Consider the following 21,268-nt stretch of genomic DNA (forward strand, 5'->3'; position numbering starts at 1 on the left):
ATCACAAAGTAATCATGATCCAAGATCTGGATCAGGATTCTGGATCCAAGGATTCAAGTTATGAAGGAAACTTTCAGCCTTTCATTGTTTTCCAGTAGCTCAGTAATAGCCTTGCTACTGAGGCATACTGTCTAAGCACCACTTTGCAGCTTAAACACAGTGATTGCTGTAAATTGACATATCAAAGATGCCTACAGTATGAAGCTATAAGTAGAATAATAGATGCTTTTTGCCTATATAAAGTCTGAACAGTAAATAACACATGAGTCTGGGGAAGGAGCTAAGCATAAGAGAATTCAGGTGAGGCACAGAGCTACCGTCTGTTTGTATTCTTTAGAGTCCATTTAATGCACAAGGTTTCTAAGCTTTAAAATACAGCTATTGTGGAAATTGATACAAAGATTGCACATAAATGTCCAACAAGGTGAAATAAACATAAAGCAGCATTTGCTTGTCTCATGTGAAGCTCAAGGCTGTCACAAAATGTCATTTTCTGCTGTGGCAGCATGCACTTTACAGCAAAGCTTAGCCTTTTCCCATTAACCCGACTGATCTGGGAGCGGATTCGTCTGCCCTTTAAAATCGCTGTCTCCAGGGTAACTAAAGCAGTTACTCTTGCACCTGTTAAGAACTGAAAAGGAAGAGCAGATGATTCACCTGAAGCCAGACTGCAATCACCTCTATTCATAGATTAATAACCTCCTATGGTTCTAGACCGGCAGCATTTCAGTGGGTGTTCTGCATTGTTGACGGGGAATGCTCAAACAGCATTGTACTTGCTCAGCAATTAGCTGAAAATGATTGCTAATTTTGATGGGGAATTTGATGTTTTGCTGTTTTCAAATTTGTGTTTGGTTATATCTTTGTTGTAACAATGCAAAAAATTTTATACCATTGGAAAACCTGTTTATTTCCCATTAAATGATGCCACATTTATAAGATCTCTGGGTTGATCAGCAGAATTGAGCATGTGGGTAACAAGCATAAAAAACATGCCAAATCTTCTCTGCCAATGCCAAACAGCTTATTACGCTATTGACTCTTGTTTTTAGGTTCTGGTACCCCAGGTGCTGACAACTAGGTGCCTGACTGGCACCTGATTATCAACACCAGTGGGAAATGGACCCCACTACAGTGGTCAGTTGAAATCTGCTGCCATGTTTGACTGATCTGGATGAGGCCCATGCCATAGAGGTACTTCAAACTGGTGTCCTGCAAAACCACGTTGCAGAATTATTTGAAGTGAGCCCTTGTACCATCACCAACTCAAAGGTCACGTTCCTTCTAGCAGGGGATGTCAGAGACAGGCTGCAAAGTCCCAAGAAGACGACACAACAAGAAGACAATTTCTCCACCCTGTGAGTTTTCAGGAACTGTAGGCAGTCCTCTACAGATCTGCAGAATCTCCCTGACTGCAAAAACAAGGCTTGTCATCACTGGGGTCAATCTACGTATAGAGAGATATCAAGATGAGATTCTGCAACCAGTGACAATCCCATATGAGTCTGGGACTGAACTCGCCCCCACAGAGCAGGGAGTTCTTCCAGAATTTGGGAGTAGGGATCAACTTGAGCATGTTCTTCATGCCAAAGTAACCAACACAACCACATTGGCTGACTTACAACAAATGGGATGCAATCCCACAGCAGTGTGCGAACAAGCTGATGACCAGCATGTAGAGGGTGTGCAATGCTGTTTGATTGTTGATGACTGTTTCCGGTCTGCAGCTGCATAGGGCCCCATTTATTTTGGACTGTCTCCCAAGTTTAAACTATTAAATAGCAAGTCCATAGAATTTGAGTTTTGCCTAATTAGTATGTTTTTGATATGACTTTTCAGGAATGTATTGACAGGTGTCCTGCTTCTGTAGTTGAAACAGAAAGCGTACTGACATCTCATTATATAAAACATCAGCTACATGTTTAGTTATCTGTCTCCTTGTAGTCCTCTGAAACATCTTTTTTTTCCTTTTTTTTTTAGGGGTGTGACCACCAGCCCTCTTTGAAGATTTTAGTTAGCTAGTAATATTTTTTTCTGTCTGAGAGAGCAAAACTTACGTCACTGAAACACAAGAAAACAAAACAGACAAGGACGAACAAAAATCGTATATTGTATTTATTGATTTTTTCTGACTTTTTTGAGGTTGTTCCTGCAACTTTATATTAATGTTGCACAATACTGTAATTGCAACTGACCAATAACCTTTGATTTCACAGCTCTGTGATTCAGAGAAAAAGAGCATAAAAATACAATATGGTAGTAGTAAAAGTACGAACAAAATTGGAGACCGGGTGGAAAAACTTTTACCCAGGAAATTGGGGTCAAAAGTAATAGAAAAGTTGATTTACTATTTTTGGATGTTGTTGACTGTTTTCACTGATTTTCAGATTTCAGGAGTAATTTTAGACCCTGTTACAATGTTTCACAACTATATGTTGGAAAACCATTTATCCAGAAAGCCCTAAAAAACACACTTTTCCCATGTTTGTTGTTTTTCCCTCAAGTCACAATATCAGTCAGCTGATCAATTGATTGTACTAATGGATCTGAATTAACTATGATGTTGCAGAAACACCAACAGGGTGATAGCAGGTCACGCAGTTCAATATTCAGTGAATTTGTCATGAGAAGAAGACAGTTGTTGGGCGTTACAGTAATGCCAGTGGGGTTGCTGAGGGTCACTGATCTGCAGCCCCGCAGTCCCAGAGATGGTGGCTGTTGTGTGACTGGAGCAAGACAACACTACCCAACTCTGCAGGGTCAAGGCACAAGGGACTACGGGGTGCTCTCCCTTCAAATGTGACAAATACGATGTGACATGTCAGTGCGTGCTCAAGAACATCGCCCTCTTTCACTCATATTGGTGTATTATTTTTTTTGCTTCTGTTCCTTTCCTTGGTACACAAACACTCCCACACACTGGAACAGACACATACATCCAAAAAAAAAGGAGTTCACTCTGTCTTCCTCACAAAAGCAGACACAGAAACACAAATACACTCAAACAGGGAAATATAGTTACTCACTCTTGCATGAATACACACACACGGAGGTACACACACTCTACTCCCCCTGTGGCTGTCCTCAAAAGCAGCCACTCTGCCCTACACTGTGTAAAAGTAACAGTGGCTTTTCGGAGTCGTTTTTCCCTCCTTCAATAAGACATTTTTGAATGTCATGCTCTCATTGTCAGCGTAGCGTGTAAGTGTACTCGTGATTTTGTGACTTTCAAAGTGGGCAAATAAAATATTTCACTTTTTTTCCCCATTAGCTCTAAGAAGACATATTCACTTATCCAAAAGGTAACTTTTTTATTCCTTTAATTAAAGGGATCTCTTCAGTGTCATCAGCAATATTTGCTGCCTTCTCTAGATAACAAATTACTCTTAACATAAATAATGATGCACAGATTAAACATGTGAAAATAGAAACGCTGGTGGTTGTGAAAGAAAAAGCATCAAAGCAAGTGGTGACACTTGGAAAATAACCCCAATTTGTATTTTCTCCTTTGATGCTGGTAGATTAATTGTGCTCATTTCACCTGCATGTTTGCTTGTCCTCATAACCCCCACACCCAGTGCCGTGAATTCTGGGAAGTGTTAATAATATTTAAAGTTAAACGCCATCTGTTCCCAGGGTCTAACCTGAATACCAATACGGCTGCAAATGTTGCAATTAACAGAGCCAAGATGTCAGAAACACCAGAGAGGAAGGCTTTAAGCCTCCTGCTCCAGGAAAAGAGAGGCAGATGTGATGTGAGCAGAGATGACTTTTCCAGTTCTCTCGGGGGGGACACACACTCCTCTTGTCCCCTTTTCACTACCTCCATCTGCCCTTATTTGATGAGATTCTCAGTATCATCTTTACTTAGGGGAATCTGCTTTTTAAAAATACAGGCCTTATAAAATGCTTGTCTCTCTCCATTTGAATGTTTTAAACAGCGAGCACAGGCAGATCAGTCAGGTGAATGAGAAGGCTGCTGTTATTTTTTTCCGAAATTAAACCAAATTGCATTTGCTCCGCCGTACGCAGTTTGTCGCCACGGGGATGTTCTGTATGCACATGTGCTGTTGTGAATGACGAAGAGCAGGATCCATATGAATAGTTTGATTAAAACAAAATGTAGACTATCAAACTGTGTACAATGTGTTAGACTTACGCAAACGCGGATAAATCTGAAAATGTAATTTATGGGCGGAAAAGTTTTATCATCCACAATCCTGTTTTTAGATCATTATCGAACTGTTTGCTGTCAATATTTACATTTCCTCTTCTTCTTTCACAAACAAAATGGTGCATTAAAGTCAGGATCTGCTAAAGCTGATTTGGCCATGTCACATCGCGCTTTCACTGTGATTATGTTGTTTTTCAGTTGGCAGACTGCATAACGAGTGACATATCGTTCTGTTTGCTACCAGCACTTGCACACACATGCAGGCTGAGACTGCGAGAGCCTCAGACCCACAGGAAGAGCAGGTGATTGAACATTTAGTTGACTTACATTATGATCTACAGAAACAGCCGTCTTCTAAGTAAGCTTTGACCACTGATTTTTCCTTTTTACCCAAATTTGGGTTTAACATCTTTACATTTTTAACTTAATCTAGAGCTTAACACACTTATTAGACCATCTAACATAAAAAAATAAAAATAAAACACAAATATTTTAGAAATTCTAGAAATTTTACCATTTAAAATATCTTTTTAGTTAAATAGCTTGCACATACTCGTTACAAAAACACTAGAAATAATTTTTATATTATTTGGTGGTGGTCTAATGTGAAATAACCCAAAATTCGTATGTATAAATGGTAGAAAACAAAAAATAAATGCAATGAAATAAATAATAACAATCAGTGACAGAAACAAGCTTTCATAGACTTCTGAAAGAGATAAAAGAAAATCTTTCAGTAACAAGGCAACACAATTTCCGCTTCCTAAACATGTTTTTATGCTACAAATTAGACTTAAACTCAACATATTTTCTAAAAACACAACGCCTGCCTGCATTCGACTACATTCAATTACATCTGATTACATTCAACATCCACTAGTTAACCAAAACAAAGCGGAAGAAAAATAGAAAACTGCAATGCATGTCAGGCATGATCCTTGAAATTTCATCATCTGACAGTTAGTGGCAAGGCTTTTAGTATTGACAAAAAAAAAAGCTCACCTTTCCTCACCCACACATTCACACGCCAGCATAAAGCAAGAATTTCAAAAGTGAAAATACATTTGAAATCATTCACCCTGGCCTTCTATTCACATTAAGCTGGTGGTTTTGACCCTTAAAGATGAGCTCTCAAAAGCAGATTCTGTCAATATCAAACTTCCTTTATCCCTTTTCCTCGCTCTCTTTCACTCCCCGCACTTCACTGAGTCCACAGTGGAGTGGTGGGGAGAAGAAGCTGGCTGTCCCGGTGGGGTCATTGGTGTCACTGTTCACACATTCAGGTTCGTGTGACATTGACCTGTGGGCGACAGTGAAGCTGCTTTCTCTGGAGACTTAGGTGTTGCCAAGGCTGCTGAAAGCACCACCAGCGAGGTCACACTGTGAGGCATGTGGCATTTGATGCATTTACTTTAATGATTCAGGCAGAAAAAGTCTAGCAGTCCCGCTGTGACCCAGTGACCCGGAATCTGTTTAGATTAAAGTCTGTCGATGTTTGACAGTATCAAAGAGAAACATGCCACATGTGAATCAAAAATCTGTATTACCAACGAGAAAAATAATCAGGAGAACACTTATCAACCAGAGTGCTTTGATACTATAAAGAATTTATTACCCATATGTTTATAATCTGGGCATGTGTCCGATTATTGCTGGGATGGTCCAGTGGGCATGTTAGATTGTATGCTCTTCGGGGATGCAAGCCATGACTTCCAATATCAGCTGGCCTCAAAGCTGCTTCTATAATGCATGAAGATCAATACACCGTGGCTTTGTGACTGAGGCCTTGCAACTCTGTGCCCATATCAAGTATTCTCGGCAACTGCCCCGCCGTTTGAAGAGATCTATGCCTTTGGATTTATCAGGGCTCTGGGGATAACAGACTACAGGCTGGATACCCAAACTGCTATTGTTTGGTACAAAAACAAAGCTCGCAGTGCTGTGTTTAGGGTATTTCTGACATTTGCAGTTTTACGACAGTATTTGATGATGGCTTTCAGAGAGGCATTTTCAAGAGATCAGAACAAAAGGGGCATTACACCAGTAATCCATCGCTTCTCCAAACTTTGTGCTCTAAAGCTTCCCCATTAAAGAATATGGTTGGTGTTTTTATTGGATTATTTATCTATTATTTTATAAATTGTTTTTACGTCATGGTCATAATGGAAGCTTGGGCAGTATCAGCACATCAGACATCTGAAGCTACAGTTTCAAGAAAAAGACTAGTAAAAAAGTGTGGTCTGATCTTCATAGTTCACAGTAATAGTCAAACACAACCTGACTACAATGATGATACACAAACTCACTTGTGTGCTTTTAATGTCTTTACTGAATAAAGTGATCAAACAGTCCCGGTGCCGGCTGAAAAAGGTACTGGGAACAGTCAAAGCTGGTCAAATCTGCTTCTCTCACATTCTCCAAAAGCAGTTCACCCCCCTTCCCCTGGTGTGGTGACAGTTTTGTATTACACTGAAGACACTCCACGCTCAGCATAGATTAGTTAAAGATTCCCTGAAGATTTTTATTTTTTATCTTCAAGAAATGAAACCCATTTATGTTCAGCTATTTTCAGTGGAATATATTTTGTTCATCTCCTACCTCTCAAAATTGGTGTAATGCATAAGTACATTTATTGTGAAGCCTTATGTCCAGAAGAACACATTACATTATGCAAGTGATTTTTCTAACACATCTACATGTCGTTAAAAACTCCTCTGGAGTGAGAGAATGGATGTTTATCGAGTCAGTCAGTCGTACTATTTCATTTCATATCTAAACTTTTCAAGGTCAGGGTCATGGGCTGGAGCCTATTCCAGGATACACTGGGCACCTGGCGAGTAAACACAGTGGCCCTCCATATTGAGAGAAACCAGGTAATAGACTTGCCCATTTGGCATCATGCAAACTCCAAACAGAACCACCTGGCTTCAGACTGGGGTTTCAGTGGCCATTAGGACACTGTTCTGCCAAAGAAGTTATCAGTGTTTGTTTTCACATACAGCTCATAACACTATTAAAGCAGAGGAATATAAAAGCAGGACTTCTGGTGCTTAAAACTGTACCCCAGTCCACCTAAGCTATATCTACTGATGTTTACTTTTCAGTGCACTTGTTCTGAACCTTCTGGGCTTGTGATTCTTAGACTTATTAAAAGCTGAAAATCTCTACTTGTGATCAATTTCAATAGGACTGCACTATTTTAATAGCACTCTTAAGTCCAATAGATAATTTAGTCCTCCCAGCAGGAATGTTATTAAAATATTGCAGTGATTTGTGTCCTGCTCTCTGCCATGTCCTTACTACACAGACTCACACAGACACACACAGTTTGTGGGAGAGATACACACATGGCCATGCTGGAAACAAAGGTAGAAACACCAGGAACATGAGGGGAAAGAAGTAAGGATGTGGCAGAGATCAGGACACAAATCACTGCAATATTTTAATGATATTCCTACTGGGAGGACTAAATTATCTATTGAACTTAACCAAGTTATTAAAATAGTGCAGTTCTATTGAACTTCGCTTTTTTTTTAGGTCTTAATATCTAATATATCTCTTCTATAGTATTTCTATAGGACATAAATATAGCTTGGGTTGTATTTTTCATGTCTAGTTAATAGTCATAAAAATGTAACGGTGGGAAATAGAACATGCAACTATCCAGATTCACTCCTACAGTGGAAGGCATTTATCTCAGCCACATACCTTGTATGCTTTGTGTGACTTTCACAACCTGATGAAGTGTTATACCCAACAAGGCCCTGGGCGCTCTCCCCTACTGCCTAATGGCCTACTCTAATGGCTGTTTGTCTTGTTTCATTGTAATTGGGGGGCAACTGACAATGCAGCAAAGTCTCTGCTGTCGCTTTTTACTACTGAGATTCGTCTGCTGGCCCCCTCTGGGTCCTGTGCTTTGTAGGTACCAGTTTCTTCTCTAATGATATCATAATTGCTGTTTTCTCACACAGTGGACAATGGTTGCCAAGCCTGAAGGTGGCCTAGAAAATGAGCTGGAGATCAAACCGGGGACACCACGACAATGAAGATAGTGCAGATGCATAAAAAATAAAGACATACTCATCAAAGGAGAATGTATTGCGGTCCCTTTTTAATGCTGATGTGTCTCCCTCATTCTTTCCCTACCAGCCAAACCATATGGTTATCCACAATGCATCATTAGTGTAAAAAAGAAATGCAAATGTGCTTTCTCTGTGTCAGTCAATGTCACTGCAGTCAGTGTGTGTGTCCTTGAACAGGGTGTAAGAAGCTGAGATATTACCTTGACCCGTGTATTGATCCACACTGTTAGCCTGACATCCAGATGCACATTTACATACATGTACCAAGATGAACTAGCAATATTTTTCTTTTTTACGCTCCTTTCTTGAAAGGTCTGTTTCTACAATTAAAAAAAAGACCAGCTCCAGTCCTCTCAGCACACTCAGAAAAGTGAGATAGCGCAGCCAGCGCTGTTTGAACAATCATTTCTCAGTCCAGCTGAATTCATGCTGACGCTCCAGTTTGCTCAGTTTGCTTTCTGAAAACTCCCCTCTTCCTCTTTTTAATCCTCTGGGTGGTGAGGTAGTGAGATGGTGAGGGGGGAGTGGAGAAAGAAGGAGAGACCAGCATTGAATGCTGACAGGGACATAACTTGCCTACCCTGCATACCTTGTTTACAGTCTCCCTCCCTGCTGCTATACCCTCCTCTCTCAATGGAGCCATAAAAAACAAATAGGGGCTTTTAGAGAAATTGCCTGTGCACTGAAGATTAATAACAGTTGCACAAGTTCACCCAAGAAAGTCTCCAGAAGCAAAAACGATATTGGAAGATTAAAAGTGCCACATCCCTAAATTGGAATGATTCAGTGCTCGGGCCGCTCTCTAACCAGCTTATTGGGAGTCAGGGCTTTGGTCTACCTGCCAGACAAAGAGCATCATTAAGTATTTACTTCTGGATGACCGTCTACTGCATGATGAGCTGAGGGTGTTATCGATCCCGTGTGTCTGAGATTGAAGTGGCCTGGGAGTTGTGGCAGGAGCACAGAAAAGACAGGTCATCCTGTTTGAGTGCAGGTCAGCTTTTTGACATTTGCAGCAGAGTAGATTAAAAAGAAGCGATGAGAACACCAATTTGACTTACTGACATCAACAACATTGTAGATCTTTTGACGGGTTGTTTGACCCATTCAATGCACATTTACTATGCATTATCCCTTTATATTGAAGACTGTGGATTAACCTATCAACCAGAAAGAGTGGTAAGAGTTTGTCAAATCAATAACTTTTGATGAACTTACTGCTTGTCATCAGCAAAACTGAGAGGCTGGTTGATGAACTAAGAAGAAAGGAGGACAAGATACACACCCCTGTTTGCATCAGTATGGCTGAGATGGAACAGGTGAGGCTCAGAATAGTAAAGAACCAGTCATGCTGCCATCCCATCTACACACTGGTGTAAGAAAGCTCAGACATGACCCCACCTCTTAAGGAAACCAAGGCTGATCATTTTAGTTGTTTTTAACATAGATGAGGAATAAAAGTCATGGCAATTGTAGACATCACAAGCCCATACAACCCAAGGCTCTGCAACAGGTCCAGAACATCACAGATAAAAGCATTAATGAGGATGAGAGATGTCTGAGCCTGAAGGACTTTAAAATTATCGAGCAGTATCTTTTATAAGAATTTTTCACAACGACTGAATTCATCCTCAACACTTCACCATGAAAAACTCTGTTTTATTAAAAAAAACAAAAAAAAACATGTTTTCTAATCATGGAAAAACTATATCTGCATGCTCTTGAAATGAACCATCTAATGTCCATCATGAAAAAAAACACACACTAAAAATAAGTTATTTAAGAATAGCTCATTTTTATTTTATTTTTGAGTTTCCAGTAAGGTCAAGTAGCCTCGTTTCCTTCGTCGCTGTAACAGTATTATCGTAATAACATTATATATTACTAAGGGAAAAAAAAAACCTAAATCTATTATTGTGAATATTCAGCCCCTGGTTAACCACGACACTTTGATCTGCATATTTTCAGCGGCGCCCCATAGTTTCTATGGTAACAAGGAGGCGCACACGTCTCCGGGGCAACCGGGTCTAAGCGTCTCAGAAGTTGATAGCAACCACTACAGAACGCAACAGGCGTCAAGTTTTTAGAGCCGCGTAGAATAATTAGTAATTGCAGCAACATTGCCCTTCGTTAATTTGGACTTCCACCAATAAAAGCTGTGGCAATGTCGATGAGGAGGAAGACGGAGCTAAACGCAGAGGGCTTCACCGTAAAGGCCACTTTGAAGAACGCAGTGGTGAGTGTAGTTGTTTCAGTTAGCACTAGCTATAATAGCAGTGGGGAGCGTTCATCCTGGAAGCCCAGGGATGGAGAATTTACGGTTTGCATTTTATAAGCAATTTTGTGAGAGAAGTGCCAAGCCCATTACGGAAGAATGTATAGAGCTGGTTACAGTTAGTCACATTGAATGTCATTATCATTGTAACTTTACCTGCTACAGCTGGAGAGAACTGGCATATAGTCTTATATTCAGGAAGTAACTGAATCTAATTCACCTCATTGGCTAGTTGAATCTCCTCTCTTCGCGATTGGCTTGTACTTGTCATGTTTCTTTACATTAAATAGTAAATGGACTTGTACTTATATAACGCTTTTCTGCTATAACTGAGCACCCAGAGCACTTCTTTGACACACTGCTTTTATTCTATCCTTTTAAATGCTATGTCTAGCATTAAACATAACACAACTTTCTGATTAGTGGACAATCTGCACTACCTCCTGACAAATGTTTGTCTCTGTCTGACAAATGCTTAAATATGACTATAGGGATCTGCTATAAATGGTGTTAGACACATTTTAACCAATTTAAAGTTATTTATAAACGCTATGGGAAAAGAAAACAAATGTTTTCAAGATATTGATCTAATTCCAGCTGAGATCATACTGCAGTTTTAGACTATTTAAGCTGTCATTCACAATTCAAAGAGCCTCCTGTCTGCTTCTTTCTCACACACATACTGATGGACAACTAGCAGTAAGGAACCTGGCAGTGACTAACAGCAGGGAACAGGTGACTGTCAAATTTTCAGAATAAAAGAACACAGTTGATCAAAAGAAGACCATTTTATCCATCCATGTTCTTCCACTGAGCCATTTAAGGGTTGCGGGGGGACTGGAGCCTATCTCAGCTGTCATAGGGGTGTGAGGTAGGGGTACCCTCTAAACAGGTCGCCAACCTATTGCAGCCCTTAATGAATAGCCAATATGCTTTAAAATTTTGTAATCTACTAAAAAAACCACAGTTTCACACAGGAAGCGTTGCTGTTGATTACAGCCCGGATAAGTATAAGAGTTGAACAGGAGTCTCACCTTTTCTAAATAAATGTCTTCAGTTATTTAGTGGATGTTATCATGATGCGTTCATGCTGTGAAATTTAAAAGAAAAATAAAGCAGCCACAGTTAACTTCAGACAATGAACACAATACTCAGATAATTTTGAAAACAGCAGACCTCAGTTATACACATTTATCCACTTTAGGGGGTACAGATTTTCAAAATAAATACCCCCTATTGATTTATGTTTTTAATATCAAGTGCTATCTCTCTTCAGCTTTTCAGTCTACCTATTTATCTCCAACTTTTTTGCAGCAAGCCACAGAGTCAAGACTGGTGGTAGCAACAATCCTACCGCCATTTTTCCAGAAATTGCATGGTCTGTTATTTTTTGCTCTGCGTCAAAATCTCTGTGCGCAAATCAACCCAGAGAGTTGAGGTAGCAATAGGAAAAATCAGAATGCCTGAACAAACTCTTCAACCATTATTCTACTGTATCTGTCTTCTATGTATGTGTGTGTGTGCCTAACCCTTTTGGTCAGACAAGCCTGAGTGGGTTTCACACAAACATGGACATTTGGGAACTCTAAAATTATCCAATAACATTTATGGACTAAAATGACACGTATAAAGCCCATTCAGAAGCTATATGGCAATGATTAGATGCTATGAAACGCAGAAACCGTGTGCTAAGAAAAATGCAAATGCTGTTTTTTTATAACAGCATTTTCCTTTTATAGACTAACGGGCTTGTGGGGTGGTGGAGTTGTGTGTAGCACGTGGTTTGAGCTTAAAAGCTTATAGTTTTGTTTTTGATTGCCTTGCTACAAATAGAAAAGGAACTGCATTTATTTTTGTACATCCTCTTGTCTTACACTGAGAAAAACAAGAAACCTCCTGAATCTTGATTTCCTTGTCGAGAAGTCCCTATTTGGGACCTCAAGTGTAGTTAAACTGTTGAAGGGCTTGACTAATTTCCAAAGAAAGACTTTCTTCTTCTCATTTACTGCAAATGAAGATGGATCAGGAACGTGTAATAGGTTGTATGGCAGTAGACATTAGTCTCTATTGACTTCATGGACTTTATTGATTGGTCAGTAAAACTAGTTTTTGTCTGGCCAGAAATAGATTATTATTTTAAATCCAAATCTAATTTTATTTGGGCTTGACTGCTGTCTTGTGCAGAACTCCATATCATTTTACTTAAATAACTTATAGTTTACTGGAGTCTTTGTAATGAGTTTTCCAAAAACTACTGTGTCTGAGGAGTAAAGTTATGCTGTGCTTTGCTATTCTGGGATGTCTCACATTGAACATTTAAATGTCTTTCCTTTTATTTCAGTGACATATACAGGGGTTTTACTGCATCACAAACAATTTCAGTGCCCGGCAAAGGAAAAAAACAGTGTATTAAAATATTTTTAAACATTTTTAAATTACTTTTCTTTATCAGTTCCCTGAAATAACAGTGAAATGCATAGACTTATGTTAAGCAGATAAAGCAGATAGACTCATTGCTTTAACTATATGCAGAACAGTGTGCCTAATCAGATGCATAATAATGACCCAAACGTATGTGGTATACATATAGCCATGCATATGCATTTATGCTTGTTTAATTAAAACATTGTCAAACTTTCAAAGAATGAGGCCAGAATTAACACTTTACAGTTTTTTTTTTACTCTTGGGTCCATATTATGTCAAAAAAGGTAGAAATCCCAAAAAGGGTGATCTTATTGGTCAAGCCTTCTGTTTACAAATGGAAGCAAATGTAAAGGAAGTTGGTAAAAGGCTGAATGTGTGTTTCACACAAAGGATAAACTGCACCAATGACCAGCACAACATAAGTAATGATTCATTTTGAATGCTGAGTGCAAAGCTACTCTAGTCCAACAATAAAAATTCAGAGCTAAAATGAGCATAATAGGTCTTCTTTAAACACAAGCAGTGGTGTCATAGTCACACATTGTCAGATTACTTAAATGTAGCTTTAATAAAAGTTGCTCCAGTTCACCCACGAAAAGTCTCCAGAGTCAAGCAAGGCTGGAAGATTAACTGGAATGATTCAGTGCTCAGGCTGCACTTTAACCAGCTTGTTAAAAGTCAGGGTCTTGGCCTACCTGCCAGACAAAAAGGATCATTAAAGGTAGGGTGTACGTTTGTAGAAGCCAACAAGAGTAAACTATATTTTTTGAAAGCAAACAGCCAAATGATCCCACAACCTTCCCCTCCCTCCTGACTTCAGGAGCGTCTGCTCTGTCATTGTAAATACAGGGTGTATCAAAAACAAAAAACAAAACCTGTCCCTTTTCAAAGGGCTATTGTTGCCTTTACAGTCGTTCTCGGTTGGCACAAAGGCAGTGGCAGCTGGTTAAAGGCAAAGCATGTCAGAGGCAACCACAATGTTTATATTTTGCTTAAATCTGACTGTTTTCCCCCCAAACGCTCTGACAATTAGCCCTATTTCCTAGAGAACACAAAGCTCTTCATTAGAGCTTATTTCTTAAAGGGTGCATACTAAAAAACATGACAATATGCTGAATGACATGCTGAATTAGTAAAAAAATGAAAACTTTTCTTTCATCTGTAAGTTCAAAGAATTCCTTACATTTAGATTTATTGTTGTAAAGCTGTTATGTTGACAGCTTTGAGTTGGTTCATGGCCGTTTATGGTACTGTATTGGAAAGTGTGGCATTCTTGAATGAATATGAGCATCATTTTAAAACATTTTGTCAGATGGTTTTTGGTTCTCAGGTCTGAGACATCTTGCCTATATGTGATGAATATTTGCAGAAGGGCTGCACATTTCTGATGACAACGACAAATACTTGAACCTGAAGCCACAGCTGCCTTTTATTTTTTTGTAGCCGCGTCCACCTTGAGATGCAAAAGAGGCTGTGTAGAGCTATCATTGACTCGTTCTTCCTTTCTTGAAGGTCATAAACAAATCTGTTGTCAAGAGCTTTCATGAGGAAGGCTCCTGCAAAGCCCTTTAATATTCACCATCTCCCCAGAGGATCTGCTGTGTCTGGAACATGAATGATGCGCGCACACCGGCATACCACTGGCTAAATCTTCAACAAAAACCATTACATTTTTCAGGGGCTTGCTTGTGTCTCTTGCTCCCTGTTTTTTTTTTTTTTTTTTGTCCCCCGTGGTCACGGACATTTCACTCCAGAGAGGGCAGCTTTGCGGAGAGCTGTGATTTGTAGGTAACGACAAGGCCATTTCAAGCCTTGAAAGGGTATGGGGACTTGAAGCATAGGCTTATTATGCTTTAAAGTATTTGTGGTTATAGAAATTGAATCAATAGCACAGGCCCCTGAAACCCTTCCACCGTTTTTTTTCTTTTTTCCAGTGATTCATCCTCAAGCATTTAAAGAGAAACAAGATGCACTTTACATTCTGGTGGGAGGTCGTCACTGTACGCTTCATACAGAGAGGGCAACAAAGCTGTTATTTTCTGTGTCAGAGGCTTATTCTGGCTTGATGACAAAAAGAAATACCCAAAACAAACAAAACAAAAAAAACCAAGAAAAAAATAACAGGTTGGAGAGCGACTGCAAACAGCTGCGCAGTGCAGAAAAATGAATGGATATGACTACACACACTTTACATGGAAAGTAATGCCCCCAAAAATGGTGTGAGTGAATGATACACATCACAAATTATTTTCAGCATCGTATGGAAATATTTTGTCATAAAATATTGTCATAAAAGAGAAATAAAGCATGAAAACAATAATTAATATACTCTTCCACCACATTCTTTACATATATCTTTATATATATCTGGCACAGGTGTAATCAGTCCTTAACAGTTAGAGCTTAGTTTTTCGTTCAACCGTTTTAAAACACAGTTAGCATCTGGCTCGTTAGCGCTAATGCTTCGCACAGTGGAGCTATGAACTGTATTTGGGATTATGATTCCAAACTTTGTGGCACATGTTGTTCTGAGTGGCAGAGTGTCCCGTTACCTTTGCCTCACCTTCTTCCCTGTCATAAGGAGAAGCTGCTTGAGCCCAGAGGACAGTCAATTCCTCCTCTCAGGTGTTTTTGGTTCAACTTTGAGCTCCTGTTCATCACCTATGCTGTGGCTGAATGGAATGACAGAGCAAGTATTGCAGTGAAATTCTGGAGATTCACAAAACTAAGTAACTATGTATATACTTGGTAGAAGCAGATTTCTGTAGTCAACCTTGTTTGAGTTGTCAGAGTCAGAGATGTGGGCAACCAGTCAAAGGTGTTTAATCAGGGCATGTTATTACATCTCGCTGCATGAATACCATTCTGAAAATAAAAACATTGGTCAATAACTATTGAGCTCACAGATCTGTCTTCTGGGTTGGGTATTGATTTATCGAATACTGAAGATTAAATTAGAGTAGAATATATGACCTCTGATGATTGTCATGCCCTGAGAAAGAAAAGATTCATTCTTATATCTGGAGGAATAAATATAATTCAATAAATATTAACGTTAGCCCGCGACTTTGTTCCAGTTTTGAATTTTGGCACACTGTGTATTTGAGTTTGACACCCCTGCTTTAAAGTAATGATTCTTTTATGAGCAATAAAGTTTTTTAAAAAGCACCAGGCAATTTTTGGAGGTACCTTTTTTTTTTTTTTTTTTTTTTTTTTTTTTTACATTTGCACAAAATCAAGATCTAAATCTGGAGATTCGTGTGCCAAGGGACGTGCCAAAGGATGTGCAACTAGGGCAGGACAATATGGCCAAAAATATTTATCACGATATATATTTGAAAATTTGCGATAACGATATAACTGACGATATAATTGACGCAAGACAAAATACCCTACTCCACAACTTTATTAGTGCAACCCCCACGGGCCATATCATACCATGAACGGTATGATATGGCCCAGCCCTAGGTGCAACCACTCTTTCTCAGATTAACTAATACTTAATACTTCATAAACTTAAAGAAATAACAGCACAATAACCAGCTGCATCTTCAGTGTGTCCCTACAGTTCCACCTAGTTTTAAAAAGTTTTAATTTTTGGCTAACATATGAAACACAAAATGATGGCATGTCTTTTGGAAACAATGTGTTGCATCCTTGCAAGTAGAAGAAGAATCAAGGGGCTCAAATCCATGTGGTCATCCAACACCTTACAGCGACAGTTAATGTTGGTTTTTCCTGTAATATGTCACCTGTCTGAATCTCTGCAACGTAATACATGTTCAAGTACATGAACACAACCCTCTCATGCTCTGCTGCACAGTTCACCTTAGAGGGCAAATTGATACAATCTACACTAGAGCCCAACCTCAACTTTTGTGTAACAAGGCTCTGCAGATTGCTGAGATGATAGATTTTGAAAAATCACAACTCATTTACTGCTTACTTGGTCTCTGTGGTAAAACCAAGGCCAGCAAACAGTGTCCCCAAGACTCATACAAGGCTCCCCACTATCCGCTAACTCCAATCCCCCAGTCCTGCCGTCATCCTGCCTTTTCACCCCACTAACCTCAGGGGACAGATAGGATACTCCATGCCAGCAAACGTGACCTCCATATCTTATCCTTCCCCCGCAGCATAATCATTATATACCTGAGCAGATGTCTCAGCCCCTTATACAGTCTCCCCTGCTATTCTCTTGCTCTCCCTTGTTCTCTCTTTCTTTCATTTCAGAACCTTTATTCAACCAGCCAGCACTCTGGAGATGAAAACATTTATGTAGAGAAACAATGGGCTATCAGACTATTACTTCATATGCACTCTAAATCGTAAACTAAATCAATTAAATAATAATGACAGTAAATTAAAAAGCAACAGAGCATAGATGCATTTTGATTTAATTGTATTGTATCATAGTAATTTGCTTTAGTGGATAGTTTGGAAGGATGCTTTGTAGAGAGTGTGTCAGAGATGTGTATATGCACATCTTAGCTATTTGTTTTCGATGCTCTAGCCCCAGAGTGTCATCGTAATAAATGAATCCATCTGAACAAATTAAACAAGTGACAGCTTCGAATTGATCCTTGATTAGGGCTTTAAATGAATGTAGAATTTCAGTACAACTCGATTAAATGTAATCTCACTTTAAAAATGTGATGTAAACTTGGTTAAAATGCTGTCTCAAATTTGATTTGTTTAGAAGATTTCAAAGTTTTTCTAATAGCTTTATGTGCATTAGTTAAAGCTTGATTTAAAATGATTAAACCCGAATCACTGAAAAACACCATAGGGTGGAATAATCATAGCAAACACAATAAGACAACAATAAGAGTCTGAAATAAAAATGAGGCTATTTCAGATAAACGATAGCAGCAGTTTTTTTCCTTTTTGACCAAGATTGAATCCTTGAAATTTTTTATGAAGATGAATCTGCCTATTTACTACTCTCACTTGCCATCAAAATCATTCTTCCCCATCACTCTGAACACGTTTACTGACACAGAGACTCATAATGTGCCCAGCATGAGCCATAAATTGCCCATGCAGCACAATCAGGTATTTTGTGTCTGTGTTGTGTCTTGCCTATGCAAGGCAAGGCATACTGAGCAAAGTTGGATGTCCTCACCCATCTGCTTGGCCGCCACACTTGAACTGCCTCCCGGAAATGTTTTCTAAACCAGCAGTACTTGTAGGGACACATGCACTATTTTTCCGTATCCGTCTTTCCCTTCCCTCGCTCCCGTGTGTTCATCTTATCAGCACCACAAGCCTGCAGTCCATCCCAGCAAACAGCTGGGTTATTTGAGGAAGAATTGAGTCATGGTACAAAAAAGGTTAAATTGGCAACAGACTCTGGAGGCCTGCTGGCATTTCCATTACTATCGATCAACCACGGAGCCTAAAGGTCTTAAGCGCACAAAACATTGGCTGACTTGGACATCTTACAGTTTTCCTCATAACTTAGTATGTTGTTCTTTGCATGAAATACTGCATAGAAATGACAATACATTTTAAGCATTATATAAAGATGAAATCCATGAAATGCCGCTAATTTAAAGTCACCTTAAAAGAGAAAAAAAGTTTACTTCTGCAATGCCCATTTGAAACTTTGCTTTGATCCTGGATTTTAGATCACATTGAAAATCTACATTCCTGCTCAGGGTAAATTTGGCAGAACTTACAAAAAGCAGTTTCTCTGATTCATGTTCTCTCGCCAGGTATCAACAAATAGATTAGGTTATAATTGATAGCATGGCGTCTGAACTGCACGTCTGCTGAAATGTCTGTGACCTTTTCCGCGATTGAGGAAAAACACCGTCAGTAAACTTCAGTCAGATATGTGGAAGTATTTCCACAACATTCTATCATGACCTTACAGGAAGTGCTCAGCTGATTATATCTATTATGTTTGCCTTCCTCTCAGCTTGGTTGACAATTATACTGGCCTCTGTGTTTGTTATGTTCTCCTTCATGCCCTTGTAGCTTGAATTCTAATTAGATAGCGTTTAATAGCGAATGTTTATTGCTCCTTGCAGGGCCCCTATTTTCGGCTCAAGAGTTAATTAGCCCTATGTCATGTGATAACCATCACTGAGGGCATTTAGACCTACGCCATTTCTATGAGCAGTGTCCTTGTATAAAAACAGCCAGTTTTTTTTTCTTTTTGTTCGTTAGGTACAAAATTGCTAGAAATGATCAGGAATCACCATAAAATGTGTTTTCTTAACATATTTTGCTTAATATGTTGCCAGTGAAGTCTGTTCTAAGCTGTAAGACAGGGTATTTTACAGCTTTCACATTGATTTTCTCCCAAATGGTTGTGAGTGGAAGTTGCTGGAAGTCACTGTAAAATTGATTAATAAAACCCCAATCAAGCAGGCCTAGAAATCAGTCAGTGATAACCACTGGGTCACCAGAAGAACCAGTTCTGTTTACATGGTACATGCTCAGCTTAGGTAGCATTATTAGAAGACATAGGCATGGCACGGGTGTGGTCTCTGGCTCTGCGGCAGTGGAGGGGTGGTACAGTAGGCTCATGAGGCTGTGCCGGGAAGACGGTGGGGACAGGTGAGAGGGATTACAACTAATGAACTCTGCCCCTTTTTAGTGTGTGGTGTTTAAAGAGCTGGGAAGCTGGCCTTGCGGTGGAATATATACAGTGCAGAAGCAGTGGGAACGCAGTATTTAAAAATAAAGGTGCTTAGAAGTGACACTTGAACACTGTGTGGGTCCTGATCATTTCACACATATATTTTCATTGATATCCAAATTATACCCAGCTTTGTCTTTCTATTTAGTTAGGTTACAAGAATATCTTAAAGACATAAAGGCCTGCAGGACCTCTAACCAGATGCTTACTTTGGAAGGCATTACCTTGGCCTCCAGTCACATTGTGAGGAATATTGGAGTTATTTTTTAGACACAAACTGCTTACTTGTGGTTCCTAGGATAAACTAAAGTATTTTTAGAAGTCCTTGTCACTTAACAGTCATCTTTAAGACCTTGCTCACACTTAATTGTGGAAAATTCATTTAAAACATTATTTAATAACTGTTTTAGCCATCCCCAAAACCGTATATATAAAATCTGATAAAAACAATTTTGCAGACTTTGCCATAAAATAAAATCCCTTTTCCTTATAGTTATAACTCAGTCTTTGTTGTTTGCATAGTACCATGTCCCTGGCCCATTTTGGCAGGTTTTTGCTGAGTCTACCACATGTTTGTTGTGCTTCAGGAACAATAAACAATAACAGTTTTCACTCCAGATATCCTTCCTGAGCCAGCCTTCCCATTTATCAAGGCCTGGGACCAGCACTAGGTTTTTTTTTCCAAGTATCAAACCAAGGATCTTTCACATGTGAAGCAAATGGATAAACCACACTAAGTAGCCACTTCCAGAACCTTTCATGCTACTGCCTAGAGTTGCAAGGTTGCTTGATTACATAAGCAAGTCAGATTTACAGGTTTGTCTGAGGGGGAAAAAAAATCAGTGATTTGAATTCTATTTTGCAATGAGTAGGCTTGTGTGTGGTGGTTCAGAGTGAAGGTGGCTGACTGTGAAACTTTAACATGTCGCGTAATGCTAGCTTTTGCTCACGTAATGTGTTTTTCTGTTTGAGTTGCTGTTTGGTTTATGCAATAAACCTTCTTGATTGGGCTTATACTGTGCTTTGAGCAGCTTTCAAAATATTTACTTCATGATAGACATCTGAAAATGACTGACAGTAAGGAAGCAAGAAATAAATCCTTTTAAATAAACCTTTTAAATCGCAGTGCTCTTTTCACTTTCTTTTTTTTGCTACATTCCTTTGCACAAAGCCATCCAAAATGTTATACTGACAGTATTTCAGAAGCTGCACCCTCTCTCCGGTGTCCTCTTTTGGACAAGGTTGTATTGTCGCACCGCAGTCCCTGCTCACTCCTTTAAGTCCTTCATCTTTGGTGTCATGAGGAATGGCATGGTCAGAACATTTCCAGGCATATACCGGTGCTACTCATAAACCATAATAATCTATTTTATGTGACTTATATGACCTAAATACCAGTCCTTAAAATCATAATTAGAAATGCTCCAAATAGTTAATTTCCATTCAGCAGGATTTGAGTGGTGTACATTGTGTGCCCATTAAACTACTATTAGTTTCAGTCTGTGACCACATTTTTTTAAAATCCAGTTTGTCTGCATTTTGCCATCTTTTTTAAGCGTGTGCTTTGGCTCATTATCAGTTAAGAACTCTTTCATAGCTGAAAACAGTATTCATAATTTTACCTCAACATTAAGTCATACTGTTATGTGTGTGTGCATTTAGA

At 39.2% G+C, this 21,268-nt stretch overlaps 1 protein-coding gene across 3 annotated transcripts in view; it reads left to right on the plus strand.

Moving 5' to 3' along the window:
- The first annotated feature begins 10,269 nt into the window (after positions 1-10,269).
- The window catches only part of pacrg (PARK2 co-regulated), a 156,466-nt gene continuing 145,467 nt past the window's right edge, over positions 10,270-21,268 (plus strand). For all 3 annotated transcript variants that reach the window (XM_085257133.1, XM_085257134.1, XM_085257132.1), the window contains exon 1: positions 10,270-10,492. In XM_085257133.1, coding sequence (XP_085113259.1) covers positions 10,421-10,492 — 72 coding nt within the window. In that variant the 5' untranslated portion in view covers positions 10,270-10,420. The remainder of the gene's footprint in view (positions 10,493-21,268) is intronic.

Source organism: Mchenga conophoros, linkage group LG19, assembly GCF_057382185.1.
Source record: "Mchenga conophoros isolate Kocher_MC1m ecotype Shallow Benthic linkage group LG19, M_conophoros_male_GT1.1, whole genome shotgun sequence".
NCBI lineage: Eukaryota > Metazoa > Chordata > Actinopteri > Cichliformes > Cichlidae > Mchenga > Mchenga conophoros.